This window comes from Echinops telfairi, unplaced genomic scaffold, assembly GCF_000313985.2.
Source record: "Echinops telfairi isolate 266 unplaced genomic scaffold, ASM31398v2 ScPeMD7_23;HRSCAF=83, whole genome shotgun sequence".
Lineage (NCBI taxonomy): Eukaryota > Metazoa > Chordata > Mammalia > Afrosoricida > Tenrecidae > Echinops > Echinops telfairi.
This window is the reverse complement of record NW_022103920.1, coordinates 56,490,473-56,503,408: the sequence shown is the minus strand read 5'-3', so window position 1 is coordinate 56,503,408 and position 12,936 is coordinate 56,490,473. Positions and strand designations below refer to the sequence as shown.

The 12,936-nt window shown below is 40.2% G+C and overlaps 1 protein-coding gene across 3 annotated transcripts in view; it reads right to left on the bottom strand.

The window, feature by feature from the left end:
• GTPBP10 (GTP binding protein 10) overlaps positions 1 to 12,936 on the bottom strand; it is a 38,208-nt gene that overhangs the window by 8,021 nt on the left and 17,251 nt on the right. The window contains exons 6-11 of one of the 3 annotated variants that reach the window (XM_045288995.1): positions 9,486 to 9,538; positions 8,134 to 8,241; positions 7,534 to 7,611; positions 4,259 to 4,382; positions 2,797 to 3,006; positions 1,619 to 1,660 (exon numbers count right to left, since the gene is read on the bottom strand). In XM_045288995.1, coding sequence (XP_045144930.1) covers positions 1,647 to 1,660; positions 2,797 to 3,006; positions 4,259 to 4,382; positions 7,534 to 7,611; positions 8,134 to 8,241; positions 9,486 to 9,538 — 587 coding nt within the window. In that variant the 3' untranslated portion in view covers positions 1,619 to 1,646. Of the gene's footprint in view, positions 1 to 1,618; positions 1,661 to 1,750; positions 3,007 to 4,258; positions 4,383 to 7,533; positions 7,612 to 8,133; positions 8,242 to 9,485; positions 9,539 to 12,936 lie in introns of those variants that run through there. The other 2 variants (XM_045288994.1, XM_004718094.3) reach the window with 2 other exon arrangements.

Here is a 12,936-nt window from a genome sequence, read left to right as displayed (position 1 = left end):
TTTCCCATGTCCCCCTGGTTCTTTTCTGTTTCTTAAAAAATAATTCTTTAAAATTTTATTTTGAAAAAAAAATTGAAGAGTGTTAATATCATCTCAGATACATTTTTGTCTTTAATCAATACTTCATGTTAATCGTGCAGAATATGTATGTACTAATTATTATATTATTGAATAACCAGGATATCAATATTCTATAGGTTGCAAATTTTTACTGAACCCCAGTAGTTTTTGCAGCTTCCTACATCAAATTTATTTACCATCACAGAATACAAATTTACACTACTATTCTATAATACAGACTGATGTCTTCTTCACTTTCACTAAATAAGGTCTGGCCTCTGCCTATAGTCTATGGTTAGTCTTTCTCCGATTCTGGTGCCATGTTATTTTTCATACAGTCCAACTTCTCAGACTATCTGCTCAGAATCGATTACCTGCATCAGCCTAAGGCTGACTAACACAAGCAGAGGTCAGGCTTGCCTCCACCCTCCATCCTTCTTTGCTTTCTACTTGAGCCCTTGGTATCAGCTCATTTTTCCCCTCCCTCCCTGTTCGCCCCTCCCCTATAAACCCTTGATAATTTATAAATTATTATTTTGTCATATCTTACACTATCCAACATCTCCCTTCACCCACTTTTCTGTTGTTCATCCCCCAGGAAGAAGGTTATATGTAGATCCTTGTGATAGGTTCCCCATTGCTACCCCACCTTCCCTCCACCCTCCCAGTATCGCCACTCTCAGCACTGGTCCTGAAGGGATCATCTGTCCTGGATTCCCTGTTTCCAATTCGTATGTGTACCAGTGTACATCCTCTGGTCTCGCCAGATTTGTGAGGAAGAATTGGGATCATGATAGTGGCTTGGGGTGGGGGGAAACTGGAGAAAAGTTGTATGTTTCATCATTGCTACGCAGTACGCTGACTGGCTTATCTCCCCCCCACGACCCTTCCATAAGGGGATGTCCTGTTTCCTACAGATGGGGTTTGGGTCCCCAATGTGCACTCCCCGTCATTCACAATATTATTTTTTGTTCTTTGATGCCTGATACCTCATCCCTTCAACACCTCATGATCACACAGGCTGGTGTGCTTCTTCTATGTGGGCTTTGTTGCTTCTCAGCTGGATGGCTGCTTGTTTACCTTCAAGCCTTTAAGACCCCAGACGAAGGTGAGCATCATGGAACGCCAGTTTAATAGAACAGTGTTCTTGCATTGAGGTGAGTGGAGGCTCGATGTCCATCTGCTACCTAAATATTAAACCTTTAAATATATGCACATGGATCTATTTCTCCATCATCATATAAGTGTATTTACGTATGTACATGCCTGTATTTAGACCTCTATAAATGCCCTTTACCTCCTAGTTCTTTCCTCTTGTTCCACTATCATGCTCAGCCTTCATTTGGGTTCAGTAATTCCTCTTGATTACATTGCCCTTGATAAAGCCCTATCAGGCCTCTTACCAAGCCCTACCAGAGGCCCTTGTCGCCACTGATTTTGGATCACTTTTTGTTCCCTTGTCCCTGGATTTGTTAACACCACTTCCTTTCCCCCATGTGCCCCTCTTCCATGCCCCCCACCCCCACCCCGGAACTGTTGGTCCCGTTGTTGTTGTTTTCTCCTCCGGGTTGTTTATCCAGCCTATCTTATCTAGATAGACCTGCAGAGATAATAATATAAAAAAAAAAGAGAGAGAGAGAGAGAGAAAAACAAAAGAAAACAACAACAAAAAACCAATGACAAAAGAAAGTCAATACATGGCTTCTTCTTTGGATGATGAAAATATTAGATAGTGGTGTTGACTGAACAATTCCATGAGTAAACTAAAAACCACCGAATTATATACACTTTAAATAGGTGAATTGAATAATACAGTGTTCCTCAAAGGGAGTGATACCAGCCGCTGGGGGTGTTCGAATGATCAGGGGGCTGCAAAGCAGGTATCTAGACTGTATCCTGAATTCTGGAGTACAGTACAAAATGTTTAGATTGCTTCTTATCAACATGTTTAGGTTTGAAAGGCCAGGGCATTATGCAAAATCTGCTAATTTTTTCTTCTGAAAGAGGAACAGCAGAACAAATATGTTTAGGGACCTATGGAATACAGTAGGTGAATTATGCTTCAATGAAGCATTAACAAAAAAATTAAAATGGGGGGCGTATATACTGATGAGTGAAGTCTGTTATTTCTGCTTATTCTCTTTATTGAAATACCTTATCAGTCTCTACCAATGCTAAAAAACACTAAATGTGAGGCGAAAACTCTTCTAAAAGCTCAACTTACAATTATCCATGTGCTGATTTCTATTGAACATTATCAGTGATCTTGGTTACCACTGAACATAAGTTTTGTTTTGAGCCTTTCCTCAGCTAAAAATAAAAACTACCATATCATAAGGACCATCAGGTAACATAAAAGACTAAACAAACAAAAATTAGTTGTGACTCTAATAATGTTCTAGGGAATCTTTTTATATTATTTTATAAAGTGATCTCAACAGAGATACCTTATAAAAAGGAATACTAGAAGATGTTACTGTTAGTCATTAATGGATGGATAGACCGTAAATTTATAAAGTGTCTTTTTTTTTTATTGTGGACGACCTTAACAACGGAACAGCTTAAAAAGAGGTCACTCTTAAATAATGGCACACATATCAGAAGATTGGTAATGTTGATAAAATGCATGTCTATGAAAAATTTTTGAATTAAAACAAATAAATTTATGCCATTTTGTATAGATTTAAATTATAGCCATTCAGGAAGTATTAATAGCATGATTGGATGGAGGCTCACCATAAGATATTGCATTGGATAGTCTTAAATTAAGCAACTGTTTCTCATGGGATGCACTGTTTTCCTGGTTAGCTTGTTCATCCAGTGATTCTCTTACACAGTCCTTTAATTCTTCAATTCCTTCTCCAGTAATTGCAGAGACTGGAATGATATGTTGGAATTTCAGAGTTTTCTGTGGAATCATGTTTTTATCAAACAAGTGCTGAAAATCTGAAACAAAGACACAAAGCTAATTTTCATTGTTTTTCAAAGTGAAAAGGTATGTTAAAATTTTATTTTTGAACTAGGCAACCTGAAACACTATTTTTAATTCCGTTTTCCTTCTCTGATAAACTCTCAGAACCTTTGGTTAGTGACCCAGGAAAGGTTCTTGGTACATGAGCTACCACTACTACCTGCTGTTGTCAAATTGATTATGATGCATGGTGATCGCTTGTGCAGCAGAGTAGAACTGTGCACCACAGGCTTTCAGTGGCTGATTGTTCAGAAGTAGATCACCAGGCCTTTATTCTGAGATGGCTCTGGATGGCCTTGAAACGTCAACCTTTCAGCCAGCAGTTGAGTGTATTAACTGGTTGTACCATCTAGAGATACATGGAAGTAGAGCTAGAATGTTCTTTAGGAGGTAGAATGGCGAGACTTCGTCTCCAGTACTTTGGACATGTTATCAGGAGAGACTAGTCCCTGAAAAAGGTTGATAAAGTGGAGGGTCAGTGAAAAAGAGGAAGAATCTTGACAAGATGGATTGTCACAGTGGTCACAACAATGAACGCAACCTTAGGAACATCTCGGAGGATAGTGCAGGAAAAGGCAGTGCTGTGTTCTACAGAGTCGCTATGTGTCAAAACTTAGTAGCATATAATGACAACAACAAATAACAATATGAGAACCAGAAGGAGCCTTGGTGGCAAGGTGGTTAAGCATTTGGCTGTTCACCAAAAGGTTGCTAGTTCAAACCATCAGCTGCACTGTGGGAGAAAGATGTTGGTTGCCGTAAAGATTTAAAACCTTGAAATTTCTATGGGGTAGTTTTACCCTGTCCTATAGGAAAACTATTATAGAATGGACAAGACGGCAAATAGCAAAAATGAGAGGAATGAAAAATCCTATAACTTGTGAAATATGGCAGTTACACTGGGGTCCAGTTTAACTTCTTTATGAATGAAGGCTAAGGGTTTTAATTAGCTCATATTAATCTTTCTTTTATCTTATTTCTTCTAACTTCTCACAGCACACATTCTGGAATTCCTTCCTCCCCATCGCCCCCTATTCTGGAATTTGATAATAATTACCTTATAATTGTGCTTAAGTGTTTCCTATGGTTTATGTTCTCTCTTCAAATATCATGTTTTTAAAGAGAGCTGAGTCATTTAGTTTCTCTTTTCCTCGGGTGCAGCCCTCAGCTGGTCCTCCATACAGGAGATAAGCGCGGAATATGCGGGGCGTGAACGAACAGGCTTACCTTCAGGGTTCTGAAGTTGGTGCATCAGTTCCTGGAATTTATCTCGGGCACCTGGCACATCCATTTTATTAACTGCCAGTAGTGCAGGTTTTGTTTGAAGTTCCTCATCATACAATTCCAACTCCTTTAAACCACAGGAGAAAATCTGCATCATTTTATAAAATTAGCATCCTTTTTCCTTATCTGATAGTGGCTTTCTTTAGAAGTCCACAACATTTACATAATCTCACATGTCTGAAACCATTAACTCCAACAGCCACACAATTGATAATGGGATGAAATTCAGAAAATGCTTACCAGTTAGAATGTATATTAGTGTGATATAATATGACACATGACATTTTAGAGACAATTGTGTTTTCATCACTAGATCAGAATACAGATACCTGAACTTCCATAAAGTACAAAGATAAAGTTCATAGAGATATTTACTGGAAAGAGAGAGGGGACAAAATTGCATGTTTCTGCAATAAAATACAGTTCAATTCTAAGCTCTAAGGGGTCACTAATGGAAAACAGTTGGTGCACGCACGCACGCACGCACGCACGCACGCGCACACAACCTCCCTCTGCACCTTTTTATACTACTGATATCACTGATTACTTGACCTCAATACTTTCTTTTTTTTTTTTAAATTAATCAATTTATTGGGGCTCATACAATTTATCACAATACATAGATCAATTGTGTAAAGCACATCTATACATAACCTCAATACTTTCAATATGATTTGTAGAACTGTTGTTATACATTGAATTGCATGCTCTCAAAATGTGTAGGAAATCCTATCTTCCTTGCATGGGGTTACAGTCCCATGTGGGAATGAGTTGTTTTGTTATGTTAATGAGACAGGACTAGTCTCTTGAGTTCACCTCTTTTGAGATACAAAAGAGATTAAACACAAAAGCTAGCAAGCAGATGGGGGCAGAGAGATGCCAAGCCACATGAAGATGATTCAAACTAGAAGCTCTGAAGAGGCAAGCACCTTTCTCTAGGCAACAGAGAAAGAAAGCACCTTCCCTATAGGCATCTACCTGACTTTGGACTCGAACCTGACCTGTGAGAAAAGTGTCTGCTCAAGCTGACTTTTGTGACACTACAGCACTAGCTAAGTAACACAGGGGGTGAAGAATATGAAAGCCCTACATTTCCTGAGTTTGAATCGACTTACCACTTAGTAACTTAGGTAATTAATATTCACTTTTCTAAGCATGGTAGGGGTATGGGTGAGAGGAGTGTTAAGAAGAGTAATTACCTAACTGAATTTTGTAAAGATTAAAAGATACTTCCCATGTAAAGGCCTTGACATATAGACATCACTTATAAATATTTGCTGAATAATGTATAGACCCTCAACTCATGAAGTAAATACAATAAGCAATAAATTAGGCCATCGTAATGGACTGTGATGAGTTCCAGGACTGAGACAGATAGAGGGGAGCACACAGGGCACCGAGCTCAGATTAGTGGAGGCAGGACAATGTTCCTGAGGTGGTCAAAATCTAGGGTAAAACCTGAAAAATGAGGATACCAAAACCCAAACCTATAGCAACTGAGTTGATTTCAACCAGAAACGCGAGGTAGAAAGGAGATAGTCCTCCTGCAGACAGAGATCTGCAAATCACTGAAGTGAGAAGCCTCGGGGTTTTAGAGAGAAATCACAGTTTGATACGGCTGCAATGAAGAAAAGGGTGCAGAGTGATGATCAAGCTGGAGAGATAGGCAGGGCCTGGCACTCGTCAAAGCTCACAAACCAAAAAGGTTCCATTTAAACTTGAACTTCCAAGCAATGCAAGACCGGTGAACTGTTTTAAACAAGGAGCAGACATCAGCTTGGTTCTTTTACAATGATCACTGACTTCGACATAAACAAGGTGTAGGAGAGAAGTGAGGCTAGAAGCAGAAAGACCAGAGAGAAGGGACTCTTCAAACCCCCATCATAGGGGTGAATGAGTAGAAATGTGTGGGTGAAGACAAGTGGATGGATTTCAGGAATAGTTAGGATATTGATGTGGATGGTGGTAAGGAAAAGAGAGTCAAGACAACTACCCAATAAAGTATTGGGAAATATTGGGGGGGCAAAAAAATGAGTTCAGTTTTATGTAAAAGCCTATGGTTCTCATGGGGTCTCTAATCAAAATGTCCAGTAGGTCTGAACTTGCGCAAAAATTGGGAATTTCAGATTTGGATTTGAATGTGGACAAAACCCACAGTCACTGAGCGGATTCCAAGTCACAGTGACCCTACAGTGCAGAGAACTACTGCATAGGGTTTCCCAGGCTATAAATCTTTATGGACAAAAACTGCCTCATTTCTTTTTTTTGCAATTAGCAAATAAGTTATCGCTTTAAAAAAAAAATCATTTTATTGGGGGCTCTTACAACTGCCTGGTTTTTCAACCTCAGAAGAGGGGTTGGTTCAAGTTGCCAACATTTTGGTCAGCATCCCAATGTTTAACCACTGAGCCACCAAGGCTTCTTCTGAACTGTAATTTAAGACCAAATCCCATTGCCATTGAGTGAGTTCCAACTCACAGTGATCCTACATAGGGTTTCTAAGATTGTAGATCTTAGAAAGTGCAAACAAAGCTGGTGGATTTGAACCACTGCACTAGTTCTTAGCCCAACACCTAACCCCCAGTGTCACTTGGACATCTTAAAACTGTAAGTTAAGCAAACTGTTACTGTTAGGTGCTGTTGAGTCATTTTTTGACTTGTATTGACCTGATGTGATAGAGTGGAGTTGCCCATTGGATCTTCTAGGATGTAATCTTTAGAGAAGACCACCAGGTGTTTTTCCCATGGAGTGGCTGGGTAGATGCACACAGACTTTTGGTTAGTAGCTGAGCATGTAACTGCTCTATCACAGCTTAATTCAAGCAACGGAATTAGGTACACCGACCTGTCAGTTTAGGGTAGAAGTCTGAAGCACAGTATTTGGAAGATGAGCAGATAAAGAGCCCAAAGAGTAAGCTGAGAAAGAGCCAAAGAAGAAGGAATACAGGAGACTATGGCTCATGGAGAAAGTTTGAAGCAGAGATAGGCCAAAGCTTTAGAATGCAAGCAAGAAAACGTCTGAGAAAGTTCTAACATAGATGTGGAATCAAGGAGGGCTGGAAAGATTGCAGTTGTCTGAGGAGTAGATCGTTCTTTACTGCCATCAAATCGGTAAAAAGCAGGAGTAGGATAAGCAATTATTCTAATGAATATTTCATAAAGTCCTACATGCTTACATATTCAACTAGGTACAAAACACAGGAAAGCAGGGAACCTACTTTTGTAAGCAGTATTATGGTTTGAAAGGCAGTTCTGTATTCAGTTTGGGGAGAAAGCCGAAATCCAGAAATATCAACCTCAAAAAAACACCAGAAAATTAGATGTTACCATAAGAAACACATTTCTGTTTCAATCATGTTAGTCTCTCAGGCTAAAAATGATTCCTCAATCTATACTGGTAATTTCAGAATTCAAAATAAATAAGAAAAATGAGTTATCAAGCTAATGATAACTATTCTGATAAAATTATAGTCATCAATAAAATAAAAGAAACTAGTGAAGATAAAACAACGAATACTGATCTATACAATATCACATATAACTTAGTAACATCAATGAAGTAGGAAATAGATATCGTGTAATATACTATGTTAGAAATCTTAAATTGAATCTTGGCAAGTAAAGTCAAAATTTTATCTGATTCAGTAAACTTCAACAACAATGTTGACAAAATCTACTTATATTATGTGACCCCCATCTGAACCAAGCTGTCAAAATGCGTTACCTTTAAGTCTTATCACTATAAAAGTTTTCGAGGATAACAAATTTCATTGGGTTCACATTTGTGTGGGCATCCGAGTGGTATGCATCTGACTTACCACGAAGAGGAGTTGCTTAGTTCTCTCTAAGTGCTTCAGGAACTTGTGGCCCATTCCTCTGTTCAGATGCGCTCCTTCTATTAAGCCTGGAAGATCAGCTACTGATATCTAACACACAGTTAAGTAGTTTGAAGAAAAAGCAAACGTTAAAAAACACACACAAGTACAATCACACTCAAAACTTTTTTCATGATATTTCAAATATAAAACATTCCTAATTTGTGATTACCACTTCAGCTGTGAAGACGTCAAATGTTCATTTGTGGTAAAATACATGTCACATGAACCCAAATTCTTTTGTTATCAGCAATTAGAGTCCTATTTTTCCTTACTAAACTAGCAATCTAGGGATTTGGGGGCTTAGTGTAACATTTATCAAGTAATTCTCATTAGAATTTCATATACTGCTCAATATGAATTTTTCATAGAATTTCAACTTAAATTTTCTAACGCTAACCCCCAACTTAAATTCTTAAACATTTAAATTAATTTTAAATTAATAGCCAAAGAAAAATAAACTTTAATATAAATAGACTATCTTTTTCAAAGACAGAATTATAATTGAATTTTTAACTTGAACTTTAGAAAATGATTTTAGTAAATGAAAATAAATCATCAACTGTGAAAGTGCACTACATACCTACAATAAGAAGAGTCAGTCTGATCAAGGTAGTGAAGATGATATTATAGTGACAAACTGGACTTAATCTTTGGAAGCATAAGCAGTTAAATTCTTAGGTGAATATTTTACTGCACAATGCTTAGCGGAACTAATTTTACTAAGGTATTACTTATCATAGAGCAAAATCTCACTACCATCCCAACCTAAATCACGGAAATAGGAACTTTTTATGAAGTCCAAGAAATGAAATGTGAGGAGTCCCTGGGTGGCACAAGTGGTTAAGTAAGCCCTTGACTGGCAGCTGTGGTGTGAACTGTGCCGAGGCACCGCAGAAGCCAGGCCTGGTGATCTGCTGTGGAAGGTCTGTGCTATGTGCCTCTGCGGAGCGGTCCTACTCTGCACAGGTGGGGTCGCCAGGAGTAGGCATCACCTGGCAGCAACTAAAACAAAATCAACATAGGGTCCCAAACTTCTTTGGCCTACCACCCCCTTTTCAGGGAAAAAAAAAAATTACTCAGCACCCTCCTTGCAATTACCCTCTTTTGGACTCTAGCTCATAATCCAGGATAAATGTACCTGTCTGCACCCCCTGGATTGAGCACCCGTACCCTATCAGGGGCAGGGGGTGGGGGAGGGCAGGACCATTCACTTTGGGAAGCAGTGAAGAGTAAGAACAACCAAAAGCAAGGACTTGCACTTCTAACCATACACCTCACTTTCAAACACCCACCTGTTTGAAATCATGGTACATTATCTTTCCAAGTTCAGGCTTCAATGTTGTAACTAAAAAACAATGACAATAATAAATTAAGGCTAGAACAAAATCTGATACACTGGAAATTAGCATTATGCATAGAATAAATACTATGTGGGGACTTCAAAAATGGTAAGGGGAAATTCCATCCTCTTTTAATACTGTGTACTTTTTGAAGCTGCTTTTATTTCTTTATCAGTAAACAGTTTGATTTAAATTCTGCTCATATTCGGAATTCTACGATTATTTTAACATTTATCAATCACATAATACTCATTAGAGTGCCCTACATTTGTTCAAATGGAAGGTTAATCTTTGCTATTTATGATGGACTTGAGAAAAGGACAGAGAGAGATTTTAATACTCTGCAGAACATAGGTCTAATCTAGTGAGTGTCAAAGTTCCTTTACTGCCCTTCAGGAATGAGAAGCAATGAGGCAGAAATCTATTTTTCTAACACTCTAAAAGTAAGGCATGGTTGCAATAATGGTCCAAGCACAGGAATAATTGTGAGGAGGGGGCAGGACTGGCCGTGGTGTTTTCATTCTGCTGTGTGTAAGGTCAGACCCAATGGCATCGAACAACAAAGAGAGGTGGGTTCAGAATTTAAACTGGTGCCTGTGGGTGGGGTTTTCTTAGCTCCTTTCCATTCAGTCATCTTCAAGCCTCACTAATACTGGAAGTCTCTTTCCCATACTTGGCCATAGTGTCTGTAACTCCCATCAAAAGACTTTCTCCTAATGGGTCTGGGTAGGAGAAGGTGGGGCAGACACCGTTAGGATTCAGTTGAGGGCTTGTTAAATTGTGACTGCCATCCTGCTACATATAAAATAAGCCTTTGAGAAGCAAGAGCCAGGAATGGAGCTCGTCGCCCTCTGTGCAGTGAACCTTCGTGGTCGAGGAGACAGTTGTGACATCAGAGGGTTGACAGAGGTGCAGCAGCAGCAGAACTAGGAGCCACAACACGAGACAGTGGTGGACGTCCCAGTCCACAGAGCAAGTAAAGCTGAGTGCTTTAGGATAGGAGGCTGGCTTACTGGAGTGCGGTGTCTCTGGGCACTTAATTCAGGGAGCCGGGCACACTGCCCGACGATAGATTTTGAGCTGAGTGCCCCTGGGTTGAGGTTTACATAGAGTGGCACGACCTCTCGGCATTGATTAGCAGCCCTGAAAGTACTTTGTAATTTGTACAGGATGAACAACTCTATCTTCAGTATTTTCACTTGAATTGTAACCTGTTAACTCCCACAATAAACCCTCTAATGATGAGCATTGCCTATGAGTTTTGTGTGGGGATTCAATGAACGATAGAACCCAGAGAGAACGGAAGCAGAAAACAAGTAGAGAGCGCTGTGGGAGATATAACAATGTCTCTCTGTTTACTTTTCATAGCGGTCCTGTCATATTCATTCACTTCTTAGTCTAAGCTTCCATTACATCTCAGCTGCTACTGTAGTGGCCTACTAACTGGTCTTCCCAGATGCACCTATAGCACACTCCCATCAATTTTCTACTCTATAAGCAGATGTTTTTGTAAAGCAAATCAATCACTTATTCCTTGCTTAAAAGTCTCCATTACTCTAAGGTTATAATGATCAAAGACAGCCTACATGGTTTATTCATAGGTTTCCAGACTTATTTAGCCTCTCACCTCTTCTCAGAAAAAAATTACTCAGTGCCTCCTGGCAATTACAAAGTTTTGTTTTGTTTTTAAGGATATTTTTCTTTATTCAAGGAACTGCAAATAGGAAACCAGAGGAGGGCCCCAGGCCGGACAGAGAATGGCTACCCCTCCCCAACAGAACAGGAGGAGAGGGCGGCCCTGTGCCCTCCCCAGTGCCACACGCCTCCTCACTCTGCTGCAGCATCCTAGGGGCAAGCCCCCACCTCTGCCTGGACCTGGGCTGGTCAGTCACCCAGCCTGCTGGACCTGGCCCCCTTCCCCTAGAAGCTGCATCCTGGGGGAGGAGAATGACCGTTTGGCACTGTAGCAGCAGTGATGACGGATGTAGAAGAATGAAACATTGAACAGAAAACAACACAACTGTCCAGAGGTAGTTTGTGAACAGAGGGAGGATGGAACCAGACCCTTGGGGGTAGTTGGGGGCGGGGGGGCAGGAGAGGGCAAAGTGAGTTCCTTGGTATTAGGGCCCCACCTGAAGGCGGAAACTGAGGCCTAGCGTCTAAGCAGATAGGGTAGGTGTGTAGCCTGGCCCACCTAAGTGGCTGCCACTAACTGACTCATAAGCGATGCCCGGTTTAGGCACAGATACATTTTAAACGGTGTCTTTAAGAATGTGTAGGTCAGCTGGAAGAGGTGCAGATGGTTCTCAGCCTACTTTTATAAGGTGAGTTAGATGTCAGACTGTTAACTGAAATGTCGGGGATTCAAACCCACAGGCTATTTGTTCCATGTGACAAAGACGAAGCAGTTTGTGTAATCCTATGGAGCAGTTCTACTCTGTCCTATGGGGACATTAAGAGTCAGAATTGGCTAGTGGGAAATGAGTTAGTATAAGAAAAGGCTAGATGCCTTTTCAATGGTGCAGAAGCCGTGCGTGCAGAAAGTGAAGGTGATTTAGAACTTTGCTGTGAGTAGGGGGTGGTTCAACAGTTTGAGTGAGGGAAATTTTACATAACATTAAAGTAGGGTTTCACCATCAAACTGAGCCGTCAACAAGCCCACATGGAAGAACCACTCCAAAATCTGTGATCCAAGGATTGTAAATTACATAATCCAAATCCGACGGAGGGAATAGTATCAGTTTAAATTGAGAGATTCTGGTGTGCAGGCTATGGATGACAGTGGAAGCCCAAAATACATTTGCAGGATCTACACAAGGAATAAGCCTCAAGTGATTTCCCTCTAACCATAATCAAGAGATGGGAATAACTGGTTATCAGACAAAGTATTAGAGACATGACTCTGATAGATTAAAATTATAAGTCTGACATGAACTGCTAAAAACTTGTCACTTGATCTCCTTTCTGATACACTTTGGGCTTAATCTGGTTCTAAATGTTTTCTGTTTTTATTTCTTTTTTGTGTGTGTTTTCAAAATGGGGTTTATCTGGTAAATTTTTCATTGTTGGTAGCCTTCTTGACTCTCTCTGTTAAGTGTTTCTGTGTATGAAGCCCAAGATAGGCAATTCTACACAGACAACCGGAATAAGAGTTCTTGGGTACGGCAGGGGATATGGGGGGATGGATATGAGGAAGCTGCTAACAAGTTCAAGAAGGAAGACATACAGTGAACCCTCGCCACTTCACGCTTCGACTTCCGCGGCTTCATTCTATCGCGGTTTTTGCGTAACAGCGCATGCTCTGTCAGTACTGCCACTGATTGGCTCATACTGTACACGCTTCTGTCTGCATCGCTACGTATCAGAGCTACGTATCAGATGCATTTTTGCTTTTGTACAGTGT